This window comes from Phalacrocorax aristotelis, chromosome 10 (genome assembly GCF_949628215.1).
Source record: "Phalacrocorax aristotelis chromosome 10, bGulAri2.1, whole genome shotgun sequence".
Classification (NCBI taxonomy): domain Eukaryota; kingdom Metazoa; phylum Chordata; class Aves; order Suliformes; family Phalacrocoracidae; genus Phalacrocorax; species Phalacrocorax aristotelis.
Window position 1 is genome coordinate 8,381,114 of NC_134285.1, and position 25,878 is coordinate 8,406,991.

General features: G+C 38.8%; 1 protein-coding gene across 1 annotated transcript in view; it reads left to right on the forward strand.

The window, feature by feature from the left end:
• The first annotated feature begins 672 nt into the window (after window positions 1-672).
• BAIAP2L1 (BAR/IMD domain containing adaptor protein 2 like 1) overlaps window positions 673-25,878 on the forward strand; it is a 43,785-nt gene continuing 18,579 nt past the window's right edge. Inside the window, exons 1-3 of the mRNA XM_075105021.1 lie at window positions 673-877; window positions 10,106-10,181; window positions 13,808-13,894. Of these exons, the coding sequence (XP_074961122.1) occupies window positions 827-877; window positions 10,106-10,181; window positions 13,808-13,894 (214 nt within the window). The 5' untranslated portion in view covers window positions 673-826. The remainder of the gene's footprint in view (window positions 878-10,105; window positions 10,182-13,807; window positions 13,895-25,878) is intronic.

Sequence of the window (25,878 nt, forward strand, 5' to 3'; positions counted from 1 at the left end):
TGTGGACAATTTATGGTCCACAAAAATTTATAGCTTATCCCAGCCTGCCTGCCTGCCTTCCCCACCGCCCATGGAGGACTCACGAGTCATTTCACAGAGGAAAGATGACACGGGGTGCTGTTTTATTGGTGTATATGCAAAAGAAATAGAAAACTTAAGCGCATAGCATGAAGCTCAGGTGGTGCACTAGAGCAGGACTCAGGAGAAAGACATTTTCGTCCTTGTGGGAGAGGCCCTGAAGAAACCCCCACGCCCCTCCCTCACAGAGGGCTGCTGGGGAAAGGGGACCATCCCCAGCCTCTCTAGCACTGCTCGGGCTACGCTAATTAATTCTGACAAGACTAATTAATTAATTCTTACAGAACACTCACTTAATTGCTGGGAGGAAGGGTTTACCTCCGACTTTGTTGGGCGCCCACAGCAGAGCTACCTCCTTAAAAGGCCTCCACACGGTGCTTCGCCACCCGAGCCCCGAGCCGCGGAGGAGAGGCTCGGCAGGGGCTCCCCGAGAGGGCGGCGGGGAGGCAGCAGGCGGAAGCGGCTCAGGTAGAGGCGGCGCGGGCGGCCCGCCCTCTCCCGTGCTGAGGCGAGGCGAGGTGAGGCGAGGCGGTCCCTGCCGAGCCAGTCCTGCCGCGTCAGGCAGCCGCGGCCCCGCAGGCCCCGCCCCGGCGGCGCTGCCCGGCTGGTTCCACAAGTTTTTGACAGTTTCTTAGCGGCGGAGGGACGGGACGAGGCGAGCCGAGCCTGCCGCGGCGGCGCGGGGCTGGGGCCGAGGCGCTCTGCGGAGGACGAAGCTTTTCCCACCGGCCGCCTCTCCGCCGGCACCATGTCTCGGGACCCCGAGGAGGTGAACAAGCTGACGGAGAGCACTTACAAAGTGAGTACGGGCCGGGAGGGGGCTGCCCGCCGGCCGCTTCGCCTGAGGGGGCGGCGGCCACCTTTGCCCCCGCTGGCCGCCACCGGAGGCGGCTGAGGCGGGTGGCCGCGTCTCCACAGGCGAGGGCCGGCGGGAGGGCTCGGGGCAGCCTCGGCTCCCTGCGCAGAAAGGCAGCAAACTTTTTGCCCCCCCCCCCCCCCCCCCTCGTTCCCTCCCTTGTGGGTGATCTCGCCCATCCCAGTGTGTCGGACCGCGACCGCTCGGCGCTCGCGTGTGAAGAGCCCCAAGGGGCTGCGGGTGGCGGCAGCGGGGAGGCTGGGCTGGGCTCCCCTCGCTCGCCGCACCGCGGCTGCCCCGGCCCGCGGCCGGAGCGGGGCCAGGCGGCGGCGGGGCGTTGCGGGGGGCAGGCGGTGGGGCTTTGCCGCAGCCCCCCCGGCGGGCACGACGGCGGTCCCGACCGCAGGGGTTGGGCCGCTTTACAGCCGCCAGCGACAGCTCCCGGACAAGGCAGGCTTTAAGACTGATTTCTCCATCTGTGGCAGGCTCAGCTCTCTAGCGAGCCGTAATTCCCTCGGCGTGTTTTGATGACAAGGTGGTTTGGAGATTTTGGTGCTTGTGGTCCTCTGCTTAAACCGTTTCTTCATACGGGACGGAGCCTAGAAGTGGCTTAACGCTGAATTAAGTTGCTTGCCTGCATCCCGAGCTGAGAATCGGGTTTATAAGGGTACCCCCCAGCACTGCCTCAAAGCACTGACTGGTGAAGGTAGCCTAGTTTATGTCAGACTTCTAAACTTTCCCAAATACCTTGTTATTTGTAGAATTTAAAATATTTTGTATATGGGCACTAGGCACTTGTTTTGAACTTTTTCTCTCTCTAAACCCGACCCTTCCAAAACACATCAGTTCCCAGTGGGCAAAGTTCCCTTAAGAATCATACTTCTGCTTGAGTAGTAATGGCAGTGTTGGGTCCATAATCTTCATTCTGTGCAGTGCGTTGAACTAGAGAAAGCACTTAAATTTGCAAATGCATTTAATCATGCAAATGAGTTTACAGCTGCAGTGCATTTCCAGCTTTGAGTCCAAAAGAAAGCTTTCTGGGGGATTGTTCTATTGGCTTACTATTGAATATTTTCATATTTCTGAAGATGATGTTGTTATCACTTAAAGGCCTCTAGAACATCTACTGGTGTATTTTGCTGTTAGTTTTGTTGTTCTCCAACACACGTAAGTCAACTTTGCTCCTTCACGTAGTCAAGTTATGTTGTGTTGTATTTGCTGTTACTTTCTTTGGACTTAGATATCAAATTCATGCAAAACTCCTGAAAAATGAGATTACTTGGCTATAAAATCTGTTCTCTAGAATCGGCGCAGGTCATCTTAAACAGTCTGGTGCTTTTTGATATCAGTAACATTCATGGCAAGGCTATAAGCAAACATAAATTCCTTCCTCTTAGAAGAGCAGCCTGTACATACAGGCTCACAGAAGAGAAACCTGGGAAGTTGACTGTTCAGGGCTGCGCCAGCAAAGGAATGTCCTACCCTGCCTATTGACTTCCACAACATAGCTGAATCAGTGTTACAGAAGAGAGGGAAGAAAACCTCTTGTGTGTTTTAATGGATATAGTATAAAAGAGGTTTTAAAGGAATGACAGACCTCTAAATAAACAAAACCTTCCCTGTTACTCAGTACTTATTTCCTGGGAAAGTTTACACTTTTGGTTTTTTTAATACTAATTCAAAGGGATACTTAAGACTGAAACAACCAGCAAAAACATAGTAATACGAAGTTAATGTTGCTGGTGTGATGAAATGTCTTCTGTGTGAGTATTTTGAGAGGTCTGGTATGTTGCATCACATAGCTAGTACTCACAGGCCTGGAAACCCTCCTGCCCTGCCCTCACTAAAAATCAAAACTTCATCCAGATATAGCTATAAAGGCTGCTTCAGATAAAAAATGGATTCTAGGCCTACTTTAAAGCAGTTATTTCTATATCAAAGTTACAATCTTGAAAATAGTCCTTTTACTTCTTAAGGGCAGAGAGCACTGGCCTGTGTATTCAGCATTTGCAGTGACTGTAATCACAGCTCCCGTATCTAAAACAAACGAACACCTCTGTGCCGTGCTTTAGCCTGCACGGTGAGCATGTTCTCCTCTGTTTAATAATGCTCATGTAACTCCTCTTGCTGTGTATCCTTAGATATCCTATCCTTAGCTATACAGCGCTTAAAACACCACACTGGTATTGATAAAACCAGGAGCAGTGTTTGTGTTTCTCCTACCAATAAAAAGAAAGGCTTGGTCTGGGAAAACCAATTCAGTGTAGTGTAGTGATGGCATCTGCGTGCTGCAGGAGCAAACACAGGCTTTCCACTTTTGAGTGACCTGGAAAAATAATGGAAAATGGAATTTAATGCCTCGCTAGTCTGTCTTCCGCTTTTAAAAATTTTCTTACAGTACTAATCCATTGGATTTATGAAATACATACAACCTGTATTATACAAAGCTTCAGAATGTACTTAGAGAAGTCATCGGGTGGCTAAGTAATGCCCTTGTATTTTTATCTTATTCATCCTTTTTGTTGGCAACAACATCGGAAAGTGAATACATCAATATTTTTCAGCTATCCTGACTAAATAAACAACATAATCCACAAATACGTGCATGTGTGCACACAAACATCAAGGCTGACGTTTATTCTTTTATAATACACGAAGAATCACTTTAATGCATGATAGGAATGGCACGTGCAAAATGAAGCCCAAGGGCGTGTGAGCCTATGACTAAAGAGGGCCACAGCCTCCCTTTTGCCAAGGAACTGCAGAGAGGTTTGCTGGTATGACAGTGCCCTGCCCTTGTCACTCACTGCAGTGATGTGGTATGCTGTGAGGAGACACTGCATGACCCCCCCTCACACACAGGCTACATCAGTTGGTAAGCCCTGGAAAGTTATGTGTTGGTCTGTCAGCAGAGCTCACTTTATCCCTTGTAAATGGGGGGGAGCTATTTGGCATCCAGCTACAATACACACAATGCAGGGGAAAGGGGACAAAACAGGGAAGTACTGAGTTACAGACCCGTCATTCTGTCTGTATGGTCTAAGGGCTGGGCAGGCAGCTCACATATTGCTCCTGTGGTTTGAGGTTTCTGGAGCTCTTTATTATAAATAGTGTGATAGCAGTAGTTCATCGGTGTTCATAATCTTGGATTTTAAAGATACATTTGTCTGTATTCAAGTAAATATTACCTGGAAATTTTTATTATCAACTAAAGTGTAATTAAAAAAAAGATCAGCTACACCCTTACTCCCCACCCCAAAGAACAAAAAGCACCCCAACTTCTTGTTCAGTGGAATGCTGTGTTCTCCTGAGGGGCACATGCTCTCTACAGAGGCATGTAGAATTATTTTGATAGGCTATATTGTTTTATCATGGAAATATATGATAAATTAATTTAAAGCCCTCAATTCCATGTTTCTATATCTTAAAAAGACTTGTAATGAGATGAAACTATTCACCTATGGTCCTAGCGCATGCTGAAGTAAGGTTGTTTTGCATCACTGAAATATACACCTAATCTGGGAGAAGAGGAGCCCTGGGAATTTGTGTATGCATAAAGTCCAGCTCTATCTTAGTGCAAATTACCTATTTTGACCTTACTTAGAGTTGTGCCTACTTAGAATCTATCCTGGATCGTGTGTTCATAACCTGAAAAAGTTTGTATCTGAAATACTGATGGATGATGTATTAATGTTTCTCTTAAACAAGAAATGTTCCATCAAGCTGACTAATAGTCATAAGAATTAGTCTTTTTGAATAAACACTGGCATCCTGGGGTTTTTCTATTCTGTTAAACCTGTTTTAAAACAATATTAAGCTAACTTAAAAGTAAGATGTGTTGAGGACTTAATCATGTCTTTCTGAAAACTGTGTTGTGGATTCCAAAAGCAAAAGGAGGAGATGAAATGAGATATTGTACAAATGCTTCAAGTACAATAGACCCCAGTAGGATTTATGTTCTATAGAGCTTTTCAAATCTTCTCAAGTGGGTTCTCAGACATAGTGTAGCAATGCGAAAAGCTTTTTCCAAAAACTTCATTTTATGGTTTCCCAAACTGAGGACTAACAATTTAAAATAAATTATTAGTAGCTATACAAGGGTTAGCTATGAATCGCTATCTATAGTGGTGGTAATCTGAGCAATGTTGGACATCAAGATCTACTTTTCTGTGCTAGTTTTATAATTTCAGATTTCTACCCAAATAGTGAATTGTTACTCACTCTTGCAAAAGTGCCTGCAGGATGTAAACTTGAAACTACAGGGAGTCTATGCATTGTTTAGTTATATTCATACCTGCTGAGCTATTGTTCTGCGAGGTGTGTCTTTAAGTAAAAAGCAAAGCTGCACATTTACAGGAAGGCACTTTTACAATGGCTGTCATTTGTTTTGAAGATTAACGTTGTTTATATGACTATCAGGAACTGCGGAAGCTATAATACCTATATACAACAAGTGGAAATACAAGGCTTGTTCCTCTTCAGTCAGCTCCTTGCTACCAGGCTGGTTAACTCCCATTGGTTTTACGTGGTGAAAGGCACATAGCAACCTTCATACCAGATTATATGAGGATTTAATTATTTGAATGACCAGAATAGGTTTCTCTTGTGCTTCTTTTTTGGAAGGTCACTTTTGCCAACTCTGAAATTCTCTGCATAAAAAGGTGTTCCCAGTTGCCTATCTTGAAAGTGTTTCCATTCATCCTAAATAATAGAAAGCTGTAGGATCTGATCATGTGCCTCTTCTTATCTTCTAGTTAATTATTCTGTTCATGAGAGGTAGTGTGTCACTAGAATATAGGACACTAGGTTGACAATTAGGAAGCCTTGTTTGTGTTCCTCACAGTACAAGCAAAGGATGTGTTGGGAACTACTTTGTGTCTCCCAGCTTTTTTCTTATTTTTGTGATGTCTATTTAGATTAAGACAAAAGCTTTATTCCTGTGTCTTTGTACAGCAGATAACAAGATTGTGATATTTTCTAAGACCTTTGACAATTTTAAATTGGTGGTTCTTTTGATCAGAAATTCTTTTTTAGAATTTTTGAGATCTGGCTTTAATGTATGACTTGCAATTTTGCACTGGTGTTCAGTCTCACTCATTATTTAATGACCTTTTCCTTAGACTGCAAGTGAGAGAATCTATAAAACCGTAAGACATCCTCTGAAAATAAATAGCTATACAAATTGATTTCTGAGCCCCTCTTTAATGTATAACTTCTGAAGCTGGACAAAACATTACAATCATTTTAACTGATCTGAAATGCTTTGGCAATATCAAATTTATACCTGATTCTGAAGAGGGAGTTGCCAGTGTCAGTTTCCCTTTTTGAAAAAGTGCTCTAGATATTTCTTCCTGGACAGTACTTCAAAGACAGCAACAGTGGTTAACTATAAAAAGAGTTCTAGAAGCACAGCCAGGTTTTTGTTTGCTTTGAGAATCTAGCCTTCAGTAGAAAGAAAGAAAGTACATATTATGGTTCTCTCTAGTGTTGAAGAGAAGAAAATCAGCTAAGAATTATTTAATTAGATCATCTTCCAGTCCCAGCATGGGGGAGCTAAGTCTTCCTATCAAACACAAACCCTTAGTAGGAAAGTAGATGAGCCTTGCAGAGTGCTGTGAGGATCAGCTAACCGTACCCTGTGTTACACCAAGCAAATTCCAAAGGGGAATTTGAATTGCAAAGGTTTTTGCTGCTTCTCGGGCGTTCACATCTAGAGACTGGTGCGGATGCTTCTGCTAACAGTCAACCACTGTGGCAGCGCAAAGACTGAAAAATTTCCAGAGACTGCTTGGTCTAATGGAGAAAAGGTCCAGTAGTTGTATGCCTTCCACCTACTGAAGGCACTGAGCAATAAGTTGTTACTTCATCTTTCCCAGCAGTTTTACATATATCTTGAGCAGATATGACACACTGGAGCTCTTCCTCAGAGTTCTCTGTGTTTCAGTGGACCTGTTATGTTTCCACAGCATGGTCTCTATCTGCTGTATGTTAATACTCCATACATACCAAGTCGGCTAGTGAAAATAAGGAGTTACAGAGTCTGGCTGCAGAGAGGGGAGCTGTTGAGGGCATTTTTGCTGGGTTTTGTTCACTTCCTCCTAAATGAAAACGGCTGATAACACAGGTGCAATCACTGTTTTCGGTTTGAAATCTGAACTAGAAGATGTCAAAGAAAACTGGAATCTTAACCCCTGAATCCCTAAGACAGTCTTTCTAAAAATCAGTATTTCAAGACCCATAATTATCATGTTACTGTTAGAATTTGTAGGTTTTACTGTGTAAGTACTTGTTGCGAGGAACAGGGTAAGCAGGGACAGGATCTGTCTTTCAAGAAAATTATTTTCAGTATAGGGTGGCAATTCAAGGTGGTGTTGGGATTCTTACCTGCCATGCATACATGAGGTTTTTACGTCATGTACACCTTTCTTCTCCCCCATCTCCTTGGAATACTGGACTCTATCATAACACAGTCCCCTAATTCACCCTTTTCTTTTTTTTTTTTCTTGTGATCCACTGACTCCATATGTGCCAACAGACATCATATTTAGTACACTGCTGGGAAGTAATGGGAAAAAGTTGGAACAGGAAGAGACAGCTTACCCCTTTGAATAAAAGCCTCCCAGTTGCACTGCATCAGCTACAGGGAGGGCAACAGAGACACAGCAGTAACATTTACAGTAGTAAATTAAAGAGTTGGGGCAGGAGGAGGGATGTTCCCAGACACTAGAGCCTGAAAATCCATCCTGTTAAGTCGTTAGAATAGCCCTTGGCATTGTTGGCCCAACCTGAAACACACTTTCCCAAATGATTTCTGGATGTGGTTTGTGAGTTAACACAAATCAAGGGCCTGGGGACAAGAGGGAGTGATAGTGTTTGGGTGGGTAAGAGTTTAATGATATAGACTAGAAAGCAATCCCAGTTGCAATTTGTTTGTACAAATAAAGCTCAGCATTACTGTTCTGTGTCTGCTTTTCATGTTGTATCAGAACCTAATAGTTTTATATCTTTCTAATATCTGTATTTTTTTACTCAGTGTGACTATTAAAGTATTATTGGTGAAATCTGGAGTTAATTCTTTTCTTCACTGTTTAAATTGACTGGAGCTCAGGAATAGCACTATAATTGAAAAATAATAAAGTTCTATCTGAATGACCTTGCCTGAAAAGGAGACAAATGGGATGGTATTCCTGTTCTTTCCAGGTCCATGTATACACTAAATATAAATATTTTCATTCTATTAGTAGTATAACAGACAAAAGCTTGATATTATTTCACTTGTCATGTGTCTTGTATTTCTTGTAAACAGAAAGTGTCTGTTTTGAATTCCTTGAATTCATAAGTTCTGGTATGTGGACAATATCTAGAAAGATGTGAGTTGTCACAAAAAATATTGTCATAAAAATAGTAAGAATAACAACAGAATGGTGTCTCCAGGTATCTCATGGTCTTCCTTTCATGATGATAAAACTACACAGAGTAATACCTTAGCTGTGGTTTTGTTAGGAAGATTCTGGGAAAAGAAGGTCTAGAATCTGCAAAGACTTTAAGGTTCTCCTCTATGGAAATATAGGGCTTGTATTAAATTTATTTTTAAAAGAAAATATTCGTTACCACATTTTTGCTGAGACTTAGCAGCTGGTGTTATATGAAATCGTATTTTGTAGGGAGGAGAGAAAAGAAGGGTTTAGAATGCTGGTTACTTGACTGTTAAATGACCAGGCACATACAGCAAATCCTAGAATACTTGTTCAGATGTAATTATTTACATACATCCAAAGGGGTTTTTGTTAAACAAATATGCTGTGTCTTTAATTCAGATAGCAATTCTACCTGAAAAAACCAAGAAGCCACCAAATAAGTGAAGCTCAGAGGGCTCTCTTTCAAACTTACTTAGCATTGTTCAGAAGTTAATTGCAACCGCCAATATTTTGGAATATCGCTATTTATGCTACAGGTGTTTGGTACATCTTAAAGGGCATGATTCTGAGGAGTAAATAACTACTGCATTTATAGCAGCATGTCATCTTTTTTTTCAGTGCTTGTAACAAGATAAATGTAACTTTGAAACATTGATTTAGGGGGAGTGGGGACAGTTATTGTCTTTGACCAGAAAGAAGGAAACTGAAGCTTTTCTGTGAGTAGGGATAACTCACGCTTTGTGGGTGATTCTCCTCTTTGGAGTGGGCAAAAGCTGCTTCTCCTTTTTTTTTTTTACCCCCCCCAAATTTGGGAAAATTCAGATTTGGATTCAAACTTCATGGCTTAACTTATTTTCTACTTTTTGCAAAGACTGAAACTTCTCTATTTAATGGTATAGCTACTTTCTTGCACTATGAAACTGCCAGTCACAATTTCTACCACTTCATCTGTTTATAGAATTTTCTAGGTATGACAGTAGTGATGCTTGGAGCTGCTGGATTTCAGATTCTGGTTGTTTCAGCCAGTAACTGTATGTAACGGCCAAAGCAGCTGCAGTGGATTCCCCCCCCCCCCACATTTAAATAAGGTCAATTCTCACTATGGCTTCACACAATAAAATGCAGCCTTGTCAAACTGAAAAAAAAAAAAAAAACAACCAACCCCACCCTAATTTCCCTACGTACTATCTGTAACTTAGAAAAGATGAATGAAGTGCTTAGTCTTCCCCTAATTAGATTTTTCATTAATTTCCTTTTCCAGATACAATTTTTTCTTTTTTTGGGGGGGGGGGGGGGGGGGGGGGGGGGGGCTGGAGGCGGCAGGGATTCAACAAATGGTTCAAATCTTGAACCACTGTCAGAAAGTTATTTATATTGTCTGTTTTTATAGAACAATGGATAAAGGTTTTTCTCTCATTCTTATTTTACCATCACCTACCATGAAAGAAGGATCTGTGCAAACTTTGATCACATACTTGGCATCCTTTTGTATTATAAACAGCCAGATGCCTTTTTACACTTAGAAATAGTTTACCTTTTTTTCCTGTTTGTTCATCTCAAATGCTCAGTTTCTTTTCTCTTCCACCCTTTGCTTTCCTCTTAAGTCTTCTATTTTTCATCCATCCACAGACTTTTCAGATGTACCCTATACGTATGAAGCATGAAACTAGACCTCAGTCACACTGAGATAAATGCTTTCATTCACTGTTGCATTGCCTTGGCTATAACACAAATTTTATTTTCTGTTCACTAGAATGTTATGGAACAGTTCAATCCAGGACTGAGGAATTTAATAAATCTGGGGAAGAATTATGAAAAAGCCGTTAATGGTAAGTCTTTTAGGTGCTAACTTTAGAAAGAATGTTCAATTTTTATTTAAATATACATATTGGATATGAGGGTTGTGTATAAGCTTACTTTCCAAGTTGAGCGTTGGATGTGTTCAATTAGGGGAAAAACAAAGTGCAAACACCCAAACATATGTACCTTCTTCCCTCTTTTTTTAACTGTCCTGCAGAAGTTGCATCCCAAACACCTAGGCACAGAGCTACTGCAATGAACATAAAGTGTAAATAACCCACATTAGAGTAATATAAATGGAAAAAAACCAAAATTACAGAAATTAGATTATCTTTTTTCCCCCCCTAGAAATATCTTCCAAAGATATTTCCCAGTCTTAGATCTGTTCCTACTCACCTATACGCGTTGCTACCTAAGTAACCCTGTGAACAGAACTTGAATAAGAGTTGCAGGAGTGGATTAACATTTTTTCTTATCTGTACTAAACCTGATGGTATCTTTTTAGTGAAGTCAAAATTGGAATGAATAAACCTGAATCTAAGGACTGAGTCTGTTAAACTTTTTTTATAATGTGGCTGTTTATTTTCATTATTGTCTTAACAGAAACTAAGAACGGGTTTCCAAGACTGGGCTCTGGATTCCCAAAGCTTATATTGTAGGTCCTGTTAGAGCTTGCCCCATTTCACCTATGCAGACCTGCTGAGCTGCTTGATAGCATATTAAAGCAATGTAAAAACTCTCTCATTTTGCCTCACTCAAGTCTGTGGCATATCTTCCCCTGCATGTAATCTAGTACTCTGAGAAATGTGATAGTGCAGAAGTAGTGCATAGCCAAATAGACTTTGAAATCTCTTTGTGCAAATTTTAGATCAGGCTTGAGAAAAAGAGGAAACCAAGGCCTGCTGGAGATTAAAACAGGGAAACGTTGACTTATTTGCAGTAATGCCTAACCTGATGGGTTAACACCATGGTTACCTAATACCTGACCTTAGGGATTATACGTACTACCAGAAGTAATAAAAAGTGCTTTCATGTTTGGCTGAAAGATTTTTATAGCAGTTTCTGAGGGTTCTGCTTTTCATACTGTACTGTTGATATGTTACACAGTCCCTTTTTCTTTTTAATTCGATTTGTCATCAGTAATTCACAAAATAACTGCACAGCAACACTGGAGAGGCTGATAGGTGTTGTGTTCTAGCAAGCTTGCCTTTTAGGACTGGCTGATAAAGCATATCTAACATGAATGCTTAATTTCAGATGAATAAATCCTTGCAGTGTTGCAACAACTGTTGAGAAACTACGTTAAAGTAATCTTTGGGCTCTCATAAATTGTTAATCTTTTCTCTGTAAGTTCTGAGTGGTATAAATAGATCTGTAACAAGGATTAAATATTCTGTTGCTAAACAAACACTTTGCAGCTTTCCAAACAAGTCAGAGTAGGCTGACAAAGAACATAAAACTTACAAGAACTTCTGATAGGCTTATAATGTATTTTTCTACATTTTGAGGATGAAAGGTCAAAACTCCTTTTCTGCAGTAGTAGTTTACTAGCCATAGTACTGGAGAAAAACTATGAAAGTGCGTTCTTGGTTTAGCTTGATTAGCATGGGAGAAATCACACATTTTCTGTTTTGTTTTTTTTTAGTGCCTGTATTAGGACAAAAGATTGACTTGCGGCTATCTTGACAAAACGTTAGGTAGAGTTGGAATGGCATAAATTGTTTGTGGATGGGTGGCATACTCTCCATCAGTAGCACCAGTATAGTTCTTCTGTTCAGAAAGCTTGAATACAGAGCACCTATGAAATACAGCTTAGACAGGTACTATTCTTGTCTAACGCAACAGGGCCTCAAAGAACCTGTTTCATTTGGGAGAGTTGCAGGCTTCTCAGTGAGCATACTGTCAGGTAACCAAAGTTGTCACCTTTGCTAGTGAAAACTACAAAGTACAGACCTAAAAGACTGTAACTGGCAATTGCCGTCTCCCCCCAGAAAAAAGTATTCTGAAGTCGACAGTGAGAGTCTGCTCGGCTTCCACTTAAGGTTAAAAATGTACTGCTACAAAAAAATTATAAAGACTTATTTCAATATGTATTTTTCACTGCCTTTTACAGTAAAACCTTGCCAATTTGTCCTTGGTATTTCTTTTCTTTATGGTGTATAGAGTGGTTCTAGATACTGTGAAGATGCAAGGCAACCATTGCGAGGTGTAAATCTACTACATATGTAATCTGTTTCTTACTGCTGGCCTTGCTGCAGTTTGAATCTTGATGTTTCTGTGTTCATTCTAGCAAAACTGGCTTTGGTGTTTAAATCAGCTCTAACCAGGAAATGATTAACTGAGAATAAGTGAAACCTCAGTGATACATATGAAGAGCTGATTGGTTCCTGCAAAGCTGGTATTGAACTATAAACAATAAAAGGGGGGAACTGTCCTGCGGGAGAAAAGATGAGCATCCAAGTGTTAATTAGGGTCTACCTTTTTGGTCAGGAACATGAAACCTTGAGGTTTCTTAAGCTGTATATAAACTGTTGCCTGAGGTTTTTATTGCTTAAAGAAGCTGGAATACAGATTTCTCTGCCATTCTGAGTTCAGTGATGAAGACAAAAGGAGGCACTTTCCTGAAGTGTCAAAATAACTCTGTGCAGAAGTTGTATATATCATTGCTAATTTTCCATGTCTGTCCAAGAAATGAAAGATCCTCCGACATTTAAGCTCACTAAGTTGCTGAGCAATGCAATTTATAATAACGTCAGGAACATTGATGGTATGTTGAACATTGAGAAAAGAATGCCAAATATGTTATCTCCATAACCTGAACATCATCTTTCAGAGACTTGATTTTTTTAAGTTTTAGCTTTTAAGGCCTAAAATTTCCTTGAAGTGGAAAAGTTGGTGTTTGTATGTAGGATAGTTAGATTTCAATGTATTGTTTTGACAAGAAATCATATTTGTCACTGCAGTATATGATGACTGTACAGTGTTAACCATAATGGTAGTTTTTAGGAGTGGCTGTATCGGATGTATCAAACCTGTCACATTTCAGTTTTTTTAAATATATTGCAGCTGGTGAACTGTATTTCATCATAGCTGTTTTGAAGTGAGTTACTCTTTCAGCTAACTTAAACAGTAAATGATGATTTGCTTTTGAAATCATGTCTCCATGTCTCCTTGTTGCAACTATAGGTCCATTGTCTCATGGCCAGTAGCCACTTCTCAGATCAGTGGTCTGGCTGGCCAGTACAGGGCAGACACATTATCACTTCTACTAAGTCTGGGATTGTATTTTGCTTTTTTCTAGCAGTTTTATCCATACCAAGGAATTTTGTTATGTCCTGATCAATGGCTTACAGCTAAACCTACCCACTGGACGCTGATTGCTCCTGGATATGCATGAAAGTGGGAACTAAATCACAGGTTGAAACTTCATTAATATATTCTGGTGTTCTCTCTGTCGCCTGGTTTCACAAATTAGCAGGTAGCACAGGGACTTGAGTAACTTGCTCTGATAGCAGGATATCCATATTGCCATATACCCCTCTCTTACTATGTGCCGTGGATGACAAAATTGCATAGGATCGTAGCTTAATGGAAATAGAAAATACTTGATTTTTTTTAATGCTTTTTAATTTTTTTTCCCTGCCCCCCTCCCAAGCTATGGTGGTGGCTGGAAGAGCATATTATGATAGCCTCGCAAAGATTGGGGATATATCAGCTGATTCTCCAGTTTCTAAAGAATTAGGTAAGTGAAATCTCACTTTAAAAAAAATTACTTCAAAATATAAACTTTATCTCTGTTCTCCTGCTGGCAGTTCACAGAACTAATGTGAAGTAGAGAAGGATCAGAAAAAGTGTGTTTTAATCTTAAATAATGCATAGATGGAAGGGATTAGATTCTTTTAAGACATATTATTTATCAAGAAACCTATATATTCACAAAAGTTAAAAATAAAAGTGATTTTGTCAAAATATTATTTCTGTCCGTGCATTCAAAAGCATGTGGTTTTTAAGTTCACATAATTCTGTAACAAGTAAATATGGAAAAATATGTAGCTTGATTTTTAGTACAGAGATGGATGTTGAAATATTTCTGCAACAGAACAGTGGTATGAGGAGTCCTAGTGTATGACAGCAGTTTCAAACTAAAACAGTTTTCTGGATGAGTTCCACTGTGAAGAGTTTAGTTCTATTTCACTATATGTGATCAAGTATATCACTAGAAGTTCTCAGATGTGTTGTGTTTATTTTCTAGTTGAGCTTTTGAAAGAGAAACCGTATAGTCAAAGACATAATACATTTACATTAATGTAATATTAATCCAAGTTCTGTACTTTCCTGAAAATATTTTTCTGAATTTTTGAAAGATCATTACCAGCACTTAGTTTTGCACTCCGCTGGCTAGCACTGAAATGATACTGCTCAATCTACCAGAGTGAGGTTGTCATCAAGGCATTTATAATATTTCTGACAAGAGATTCTAACATCACTAAAGAACAAAGAAAGAGGAACTATACTGTAAAGAGGAAAGACTTATTTAAAGCCTTTGTTTGGTTTATGACAAAAATAACTTTATCAAGTGTCTTGTCTCTGAACTTTTGATTATGGGCAACGTAGAACTCTTTCAATGATGTGACATGGATCTGCTCCTGTAATTCACAATGGGATGTTAATTCAGCTGATTAGAAAGGATGTTTTTAGTAAATGGGTTTTTAATGATTCTGCTGAAGCAGAATTGAGGGGAAAGATTCTCCTTGAACAGTGGCCACTGGTTTCTATGTGCCTGCATACATCTTTATGATTTGTTCTGAAACCACTCTTGTGTGAGTGTTAACATTCTGTGTTGAAAGCTGGGAGCGGCAGAACAGCAAACAGTACAAAGCAAACAGTCCTAATGTAGTTGCTTTCTGTATTTGCTTTGCAGGTTGTTTACAGGAAGGAGAGTTGCTAGTTTCAAATTATAGAACAATAGTATGAGAAAATTAAGTAATAACCATGCAGAGTCTTGCAAAAACATCAACAAATACATAATTAAAATTCTTGCAATCAAGCAGTTGGTCACATGCATGGAAGTAATCTATTTATTGAACTTCATGTGATGGTGGAACACTATCTGCTCGTTTGAAAATATCATTGGATTGTCTCAGGCTAAATTCTGAAAATAACTGTTGTCCCCTATTAACACGGACAATACGGAATTGTGATTGAAAATGTATTTTTGTTTAACTATGAATTCTTCCCTGTAATTATAAACCTTTTTCTAGATATAATGTATTGAGAAAGCATGGCCTTCTTCAGGGTCAGGCCTCTAACACTGCTTTCTGTTCATCTTCTACTTACAATGTCACTGCAGAAAAATCTTTTCTTAAGGAAAACAGCAACTTTGGATTTCTTCCAGCATACTCTGATAGAATTCTTACTTCAGACATAAGGAAAGTCAATGAACACTGGAAAAGGCAGGACAATGTGGTTAGGAGTCTGTGAGAGATTATTTGCATTTTCCTGAAAAAGTCTTAATAGTTCTGAAGCTGGGCTACAATACTGACCTGTTTGGCAAAGAAATACAGTATACCCCAGATGTCTCTAAACATATCTTTGCTTAAAAAGAAAAAAAAAATATTTATTGCACCTTTTAGTATTTTAAAGATGTTAAGATGCATGCTGAGCAGTATCGGATGCGGAAAGACTAGATCAAACTTTGCTGTGACTTGCTCATTTGTGGAACCTATTAACCCTAGTGGAGTTACTGTGGGCCCAGCCCGCTGTGGAATTGTCTCTTCTGTGCGTTCCTTTAGACTTGTCAAAACACATGTTATTGGCCACTAACAGCTCTATCATGCATAATACTTCTGTTATATTTGCCAAAAACGAGGTCAGTAGTCGTCAGTTAAGTTTTGTGATATGCCTGTGAACTGCTTTTCTGGACTGTATTCTCTTGAGTGTCAAATGAGCTTACACACTAGCTTGTTTTATAAGAGCAACAGCCTAAGGTGACTGGCAAAGAAGCAGAGAGGAGCAATTTCCATAATTTTATGTGTGTGTTATCTGTATCCAAGTCTGATGTTCAGAATATTTCTTTAACTTTCTACATTTCCATTGTTTAAAATTATAATATAATGCCTCTTCCTGTATCCTGTATTAACTGAAATCAATAGCAACATCCCCACAGATGTCAGTAGGAGATAATTGTTGTTTTAATATTTAAGGCATTATCCTGGCTCTTCACAAGGAATTAGATAAACCTACAATGACCAAATTCTCAAGTGTTTTGGAATACTTTATTCTTTGAGCACAGGTTGAGGTACTGTGGTCTGGATTTCCAGTGTTTAGGTCTTTAGACAACCAGAAAATGTAAATGATTTTCATCTGAGTAATAAAAATGGAAACACCCAAGTAAATATTTAAACTGATGTTTGAAACTAATCTGTATTTAAAAAAAAAAACAAACAACCAAAGAAAACCACCAAGCCCCTCCCCGCTATGGCTTACCAATTTAACAATAATCAGGACAATTGGCTTATGGATGGCAACACTTCATAGTAGTCAGAAATCTACAGTCCTGGGTTTTTTTACCTCATTGAATCATCTACAGTAGAAATGAAGGGAGAGCATATCTGCCAATTAATACTTTGACTCATCATAAATGAACATGCCTCCTCCCTTAGCTTTGTGTTTCACCCATCAGCTACTAGGTACTTTCTGGCTGTAAAAGATGATGTTAGAACAAGATCCCTCCCTTTCCCGTTTCTCCAGTAGTTAAAAAATGAAGCTGTAATTCTTGCACATACAGTTCATCAGTTTTCTGAACAATGAACAGCAGGATGAGGCAGAAACCAAGGTTTCAGGGCTTTCCAGTAGCAACTTCACCTTTAGTAGCAACAGACAAAAAAATAATATTATTCTAAATTCATTCATGTTGCATTAAACTACTTATACTTAATTACGAAAGGACTGCAAGGCTCAGATGGCTAAAACACAATATTCTTTAGAATTTATGGAGAATCCTTACTGGAATATTGCACTGAGTCATTTTACAGTTGAAACCCAAACCTGTTGGGTGACCTAGAGCATATTTACTGCTAAGTGTAATGTAAAGATTTGTATCAAAAATACAGTCAATCTTTTCCTCTCATAAGGAAATGCAGAACACGGCCTTCCTGTAAGGAGACAGTAAAATGGATACCAACCCCATGGGCAGGGTAGAAACAGAAATGGAAAAGAGATAGGGCAGAAAACTTTTGAAGTAGAGGGTAAAATGCATAGAGGGCAAAGAAGTAGGGCAAAAAATCAAGTAAAAATGTCAAGAAGTGCTTTTTCTGTTGAATGAGATTGGAGCAGAAGAGGGAAACAAGAATAAAATGAAAATCCATATATTCCAGCTGATTCAGAGCTTTTTATACTAAGTATCTTTATCTTTCAATTCTGGTTGAAGTTCTCTGAATTATTTTAATACCAAATAACTTAATATGACTAAGTTGAGGAAGTAGAAGAATATACTGCATTCAGAATACAATCCTTATGAATAAGCAATAAGTTGATTTAGGTCAACATTCTTTCTAATCCTGTATTTCCCTAAATTGCTAAACTTGTAGTCCCTCAGACTTGGTTATGACCACTTGGGAACATAACTTGAATTTATGCAGTTCAGGATATTCCGCAATATGGAATGTGCATATCTTTCTTTCCTAGGCACCTTTTGGAAATCCCACTAGGAAGAGAAGATAGGAAACAAGAAACCACATGTTTAAAAATGTTAAGATTTCATACTATTCAAATTTCAGCGTACCACATGAGCACAATAAAATTTAGTGCATTTTTGATAATTCACTAAAAATTTAACGCAGATGCTGTACCACTGGTAGAGTGTTAAAATAGCAGCTTCCATGATGTGTTGCTAACCTTTTTGTCTTGCCCAAAATATGGGCATATGGGGCCTTGTCTTAGTGATATTTTTTTTGTGCATATAATTTTAATAAACTCTCTCTTCTAGTAACTTTGTAGCTCTCACCTGCTCAAGGAATCAGGAAGTTATTTCCTGCTCACTCATTGAATACTACTACTCATATCTTTCCAGCTATCCTCTTTAGCACCTGCCAGTTATTGTAGCCACAACTCATTATATTGTGGGTGTAAAGTCCCAGTTTGCTGCTTGTTGTGGCAACGGTATCTCTAGCAGTCACCCACAACTATGTTATGGGTCTGTACCTAGAGCTTATTGCTCAAGAGCTAAGTGTAAACAATTCCTTGCTTGTCAAACTATAAAAAGCCAAACTGTAAGAAAAATATTACATTGCATGGTCTTGACCAATGGAACTAAATTGCAGTTCGGCATGTTAAAAGGAAAATCAGAGGAGACAATCTCTTCCCTAATCTAGCCAAGACTGATTATTTAAAGATTACTCTGTGTTATAGACTTATTTTTTTCATAGCCTCAGACTGTTAAACCTTATCTGGAAACACCAGGTATGCAACACCTTATGCTTATCTATTATCTGAAATGTAAGAATTTGGAAAAATTGGGGTTCCTTTCAGGAGAAATTTTCTAGTTAAAATCCACTACAGATAATCTAGAAAAGCAAGTATTGAACTAAAAGCTGGCTCTGTGTTGTGGTAGTCACAAGACAAGAAGAGGTAGGGAGAAAAAACCCAAAAACTTCTAAAAGTGGAATTCTTGCCTGACAGAGGGGCAAGTGGCAACGGGCACAAACTGGAACACAGGAAGTTCCACCTGAATATGAGAAAAAACTCCTTTCCTGTGCGGGTGCCAGAGCAGGGGCACAGGCTGCCCAGGGAGGCTGTGGGGTCCCTTCCCTGGAGACATTCACACCCTGCCTGGATGTGTTCCTGTGCCCCCTGCTCTGGGTGTGCCTACTCAAGCAGGGGGGTTGGATACGATTATCTCCAGAGGTCCCTTCCAACCCCCACCATTCTGTGGTACACATGGTTCCTTTTGTGAGAAACCCTTATACTTCTCTGCAGTTAGCCAGATGTCTATAGTTATTGGGGTAACTGCATATTAGTTTGAGAGTCAAAGTCAATAAAGCATCAGTCAGTTAAGAGAATACACTAATAATTTAGTGAATAGGCCTAGAATTTATCCAATAATTAGCATTTCTTATGAATCTGAGTAAGCTAGTAAGTTAATAGCTCTTGAGTAACATCTAACTGGATCAGAGAGATCCTTTGGTAACTGTTTTCTAGCTTTTTTAAAGCAAATTAACAATTTGATAATAATGTAAAACTAATATTAATATAATTAGTAGTGTGAAGTTCAATCTATAGAAAGTTCTATCTGATCTCTTTTTTTCAGTGATAACCACTCCATTTTACACTTGCAACTAAGAGAAACCCTGTGGATACTTCCTTCTTTCTCTCCTCATTTCTATTTGCAGAAATGAGAGATTTTTCTATATCAGACACTGTGAGCTTTAAGTGGCCAACTCATATAGAAAAATTTTTTGAACTGAATTGGAAAAGCCTTATTTTGCTAAAAAGAACATACCTTCTTGCTGAAAAACTTCTAATCAGACTGTAATGCAAGGTAATACCATCTTTTAAAACACTTACCCTGCAAGTATTTGTCATTCAAAACTGTCTATTTCCTTCCTGGTTTAATAAGAAAAATTGCCACTTGAGTGGGTACTTTTCAAAGCTATAGCTACTACTTCTGTGATATAGCACAGACAGAAGATACAGTGAGACAGAAGTCTCACTATTGAGAAAGCCAAGCAGAAAAAGAAGACTCCATCCTTTAGGATGAATGTAGCTAGTTGCAGCTCGATTTTTTTTTTTTTTTTTAAAAAAAAAGGGGGTGGGGGGAGTTGTTGGCTGACTTCAGCATATAAATTGACCCTTTCAGCTGGAATTCTGTTTCACTGTCCTAGGAAGATGACACTAGCTCATTTAAACTAGAGAGATCTGTCATATTCTCCCATCTTACTGCATCAGTGTAATCTCTTCTGTAGTATAAATGTTCTGCTTTTGGAGTACATTATGTTGGAGAGAAAGGCAAGTGAAGCGTGCCAGCAACTACAGAGCCCCTTTAGCACCTCATCTGGTGGAAACTTCTGGGAATCTAGCTTAGAGGCTGCAGTTTAAGTAGTTAGTACATCAGGCCAGCTTTTCCTACGGAGCATTAATAAAACCACCTTCTACTATATTTATAATGAAATTGCATTGGAAGAAGCTGCTTCATATTCTTTTTTAATAAAAGGAAAGTACACAGAGCTATCTTGAAAAGGAAATACTAAGTAGTCGTGGGGTTTTTTCAGGAGTGAGGTTTTGTATCTTCTAATTTTATAACAACATTCTAAGTTTGTGCTATACAGACCTCTATATACAGCCTGCTATAAGAAAGCTAGAAGGAGATGAGCCAGCTTTTCTAGATACATTTCTACTGATGAAAACAGTAACTGGATTAGTGGAAACTTCCTGCTATTCATAGTTCTACTTTTCAAGGTCATGTATAAAGTTAAAGCGAGCCAAAAAATTATACTGACAAACCCTTTTGGTTTTTTCCCCGTAGAATCAGTACTGTGGCTTTCAATGTTCAGTATTCCGCATGTAAACTTTTATCAAAAGTCTGCCAGAAGAAAGAAAAATGTCAGTCTCAGATACTTAAATATGAACAACTTAACTCCACATCTAATAATTTGCCTGACCATCTATTGCAGAGGCTTGGAAGCTGTACATATTCACTGATTTTTAAATCAGTTTAACTATTCAGATATTTGTAAGTGTGTGCCCTGCCAACGGCCTGGCAAAAGCTCCTGCAAGTCAGTGTTCATCAACAGTGGAGAATACTTGGCACTGTGTTATTAATAAACCAAAAAGAAGGGCAAAAGAAACCTGTTACCATGTTGATATCCAGAACCATTATTAACAAACAAACAAAAATCACAAAGTAGTAAATGATCAGTGAGGAAGGTTGCCACAAAACATGTATGATGCCACCTGATCACTCATTGTCCAGGACAATGAAGCTAAACAAACAGTCGTTAGCTTAAGATTTTTTGGTGGTGGTTGTTTAAGTTCCCTAATCTTTCCTTGCTAAAATATAAAACAGAAATGATCCTACCAAGAAACAAAGTGAACAAGAGGTGGGTTTGTTATTAAAGATAAAGAATGTAAATGCTTAAAAATTGATATCGCAGCTTGTTCTATAAGACTACCCAGAAAAGTTTGTTCTGTGTACAGTCACGTTGTTGTAACTTCTGTTATGAAGACTTTCAGATAAGGTGCAGATTTTCTGGTTCTAGAAAGGAACGGAGGAAGGAATAGAGTATGAAAATACACAAGGCTCTTTGGGGACAACTGCAGGGCACTGGTGTTGCAGAATACTGGCACTAGGGGAAGAAAGAAGACAGATATTCATAGAACTTCAGTGATATTTTTCCAGTTACTTTTTCATATTAAATTCTAGATAATTGGTCATATTTCTGAGTCAATTTCAGTATTGTATTCCTTTTTTTTTTTCCTATGGCAACCTGTAAACAAAGCTGATTCTCCTGATCTTAGTCAGTAATAAGGCATGGGTATAACACTCTTACAGGATATAGCCCTGGATTTCTCAGGGTGGTTATCTTAACAGTTCATGGGTAGCACTGGCAGTAGTGTTCCTTGTGATGCATTGTTATAGTGTTATAGCTGTGACGCCAGCGTGTGTTTCTTTGTACCTGCTACTGTAAGCACACCTCCTTGTGTATGATGACTCGAGTTCAGCACAGAACATCCATAATGATACATGTGACCACACACCCTTGGGGAAAATCAGATATTCAAAACACCTGTGGTGAGTGTGTACTTAACTGGTATCCTCATGCTATGCCTCAGAGGCCTGAGAAAATAGCAAAAATACCATGAAGGGCATCCTTAAAGATTTTTCTGTCAATATTACAACTGTTAGATTTCACAGGAGCTTCATAGGTATCAAAGACATCTTTTGTCTTGCAGTGAAAACTGTGGAAAGGATGCCCTGAACCTCACCTGTGTGTACATGCACTGTTTCGTAGATTGTGGCTAATGTCTGTCTAGAAAAGAGTGACTTGGAAGTGCGAGAACTGGCATTCTGCTGCACGGCAGGTGTGTGTTCCCCAGCAGCTTTTGAACTTACCCAGACACAGTACGATCACACAGGGCTGGGGCTAGTGCAGCAGGCAGGAGGCAGTTCTCTCTCAGCTAATGCTTGGCAATCATAGTTTTTCTTCACCACCACCCCCAGGTGTGTCTGTTGGCAAAGAAATAAGCCTGAAAGCCTATGTAAAGAAAATATACTCAGTTGTCCTCTAGATGAGAGGAAAGATGGAAAATGGAAAGTGAATAACAATATTGCAAAGAAAATTACATCATATATGTAATTAGCTTGTAAATTCTGTAACTGAAGGTCTAACTATATGTGTGTACAGCCAGCTCTTACTGATAAATTATTTCTAAATATTTCTATTTGTTTGGACACTGCTAATACTGGGAAACTCAATGGCAGTTCCAAAGCGCTGTAATAAAAATTGCAGTGATTTCTTGAATTTTACTGAGTATCATGTAACATTTGTAATGATAACTTAAATATTTACGCTCTCTAGTACTGGAAACCTGTCAACAACTTCAGTTTTTGCTGTTTAGCATGATTTGTTCCAGTGCTGCTGAAAAACAGATTAGCTCTATTGTATGATCTTCCCCAACTACTCTGCCTAAAAACAGCAGGGCTTCATACAGGCAAGCTCAGGCTTGTGGCTGTATTGTAACTTTTCTTTGCACCTGACTTGTGTAAGGATTACAAGTCACTTGTTTAACACCATTGCAGCTCAAGTATGAAAAGCTATTGTATATAAGGCTTTCAAGGCCCTATGGAAGATCAGTCTCTGACAAACATACCTTAATATATTGTGGGTTTGTATGTTTGTGTAAAAAAATAAATGCTCGCAGCAGTCTTCGTATACGTTAGTAGTGGAGTAACAGGTAGAAAAAGAAGTTTGCCATTTTTCATGCATTATTTATGTGGCATATGCTTTTCCTTTCCTTTTTTAACGTTAAAATTTAGTTACTATGTTTATCAATCATCTGAAACAAGATGAATATTTCATGTTAATTAACATCTGTTCAATGATATAGTAAGTTTAGAAAATTCATCTCTGAATTTTTTTTTACTAAGATCAAAACAGCTTGGGAGAGAAAGGAAAATTAGACTAGCAAACTGAACTGTAATAAAGTCACGTTCCTCTCTAAAATATAATGTAAGCTAATATTTTCTGTTTAAAATTGTAAAATAGGAGGATCACACCAAGAACAAAGTAAATGGGGATTACTGGGCATTGTATTGGTCTTGATAATCTGTCAAGTATTCACTCTTGTGAAGTCTTATGTGGGAATGGTACTTTATGAACACCTCATTGCCCACTTTATAGCATGTAGCCCATAGTATGAATTTTGCAGTACTTCTTAAAATCACTTGTGTCAAGCCGAAAGCATTTGGCATTTTTCCAGCCAGTTCCACAACATAATAAGCAGGTGACTGGAAGACTGAAGTCCTTGAGAAGATGGTGGCCACGGTTGAGCCATCACCACCAGTGCAATTTATCCAATCAGCTCTATGCTCTTGGCTGGGGCCAAGGTGCTCCCTGGGAGAGAGGATGGCCAAGAGAAAATAGCAGCGGCAACCTGCTACTAGCCACCTTTATTTTCCATTTTTCCCCCGATGCTATTTGGCTCTGTTGCAGAGGGAGCAGGCTGTCAGTGAGATTCAGGTATTTGTATGTATATGCTATATATGTACATACAAATATGTACATATAAAAATAAATACTTGGGGAAGTGTAGAACTTGGTGTACAACATTTGCTGTAAACGTGAAGCGATAGAAGGTCCTTTTCTTCCAATAGAAGAAAGTATATTCTACCTAGAAAGTTGCCTCTGCTGATTAAAACGCCTATGGACTCCTGTTAAAGTATGTTGGCTATGATGTAGCTGGGAATAGATTATTTGACTGGGCAAAAACAGAATCCGTAGTAGCTCTTTTTTACCCCCCGCTTGATTTTTTAAGTTCAAGCAACAGTGACTTGTACAATGCTATTTATTGCTTACTGGCTTTGTCTGGACATGGAGGTAGATACTTAAGAGTTAGGCATCTTCCAGGGTCTTAAGAAGTTGGGAAGTCTGTTTATCTCCTCTGTATCAATGAGACTGTAAAATGCATAAAAAGGTTTAAAAAGTTTAGAAGTAATGGAACATCTGAAAAACTAGTAATAATTTTGAACTATGGAGAAATTGAAACTTCTTCACTCTGAGCATTAAATCAGTTTTAGGTAATTACCTGAAATATTGTGAGCTAACTTTAGATGAGAAATGCTTTGAAAGCAACTTCATGTAAAATGCTTACATAGTTAAAGGGGAGCTGAAAGCAGAAGACCATTTGCATGGTAAATTAACAATTGCTGCAGTTTTTGTGTGGGAGCCTGATATAAACAACTTTGACAACACATGCTGTTAATAGGACTACATTTTTTTACATCTTATCTATCTCTAACTGTATAGTACTTAAGATTTTATTTTTACATGTCTAATAATATCATAATGTTCAGTTTCATTCCTCATGGTTCATAATCAATATCACTTTTGGATTTCATTTTACTGGACTAGTATGTGACTACACAGATTTCAGCCATTGTGTCATGGCAGGTTTTTTCAATTCCTTTAACCCATGTTTAATCTGCTTTCAATCAACTTATCTGCTTGTTACATCACAAAAACATATCTGTTGTTCACAGCCTTAGTGAAAACTCTGCATATTTTAAAACTGATCTGAGAATGCCATTTAGAATGTAAAGTTCTCTTTGCTTCTATTTTTGTTTTATTTACAGATTTTATTTCTTTATTTTGCTGTTCTAGCAAAACATAACTATCCATTTGGAGGTGCTGCTTCAGGGCACAACATCTAGCATCTATAGTGGACTTAAAATTCTTCATACTCTGAAATGTCTTCCCCTTTTCTCTGTTGTAGGTTTTATTCTTTTTTATTCTTCACCTTCTGCAGTCACCTTCATAAAATGGCATTGAATGGTCATGTGTCAATGCCACTTTATAAAATGAACTACAGAGAGATTTACTTCCTATTTTGTGTTCGTTCATGCAGTAAGGAAAGGCAGACTCGACCTAGTCCTATCGATTTATGTACATATTATTAATAATTCTACAGATTGTGGGTTGGTGGTGGGTTTTTTTAAGCATTCTGCACAAATTGGATTAGAAGCAAAGTAAGTTAGAGCTTGGGAAGTTTTACTTTACTTGTCCTTCTTTATGATTTTATTCTTTCCCATTAAATTCCATTAAGGCTTTTTGCCTTTTTTAAAGCATCTGTTGCGCAATTAAATCCTTCTGCAATAAATCCTTTGTATGACAGAATGATAGATGTAACACATTTGAGGCGTAACAGTTCAATCATATGTATTTATTATACTGTATTCCTTTGAAACGGTCTATTTTACTACCTTTCAGGGGCTGCTGGCTTCAAAGGACTTTGTTTCTAACTTTCCCTTGTCATAAATGCCTTTCTTCTGGGCAAAGGGTTACTTGGAAGAAAGAGAGCATCTTGACAGGAATGGTATCTAATAATACACTTGAACTATATTGTCTCCATGTGTAGCTTTGACTCAGCCTTTCATTCTCTTGTTTAATGTAAATAATTACGTGGTTTCATCTCTAAGACATGAAGTTACTAGACCTGACCTGAATGCAAAAT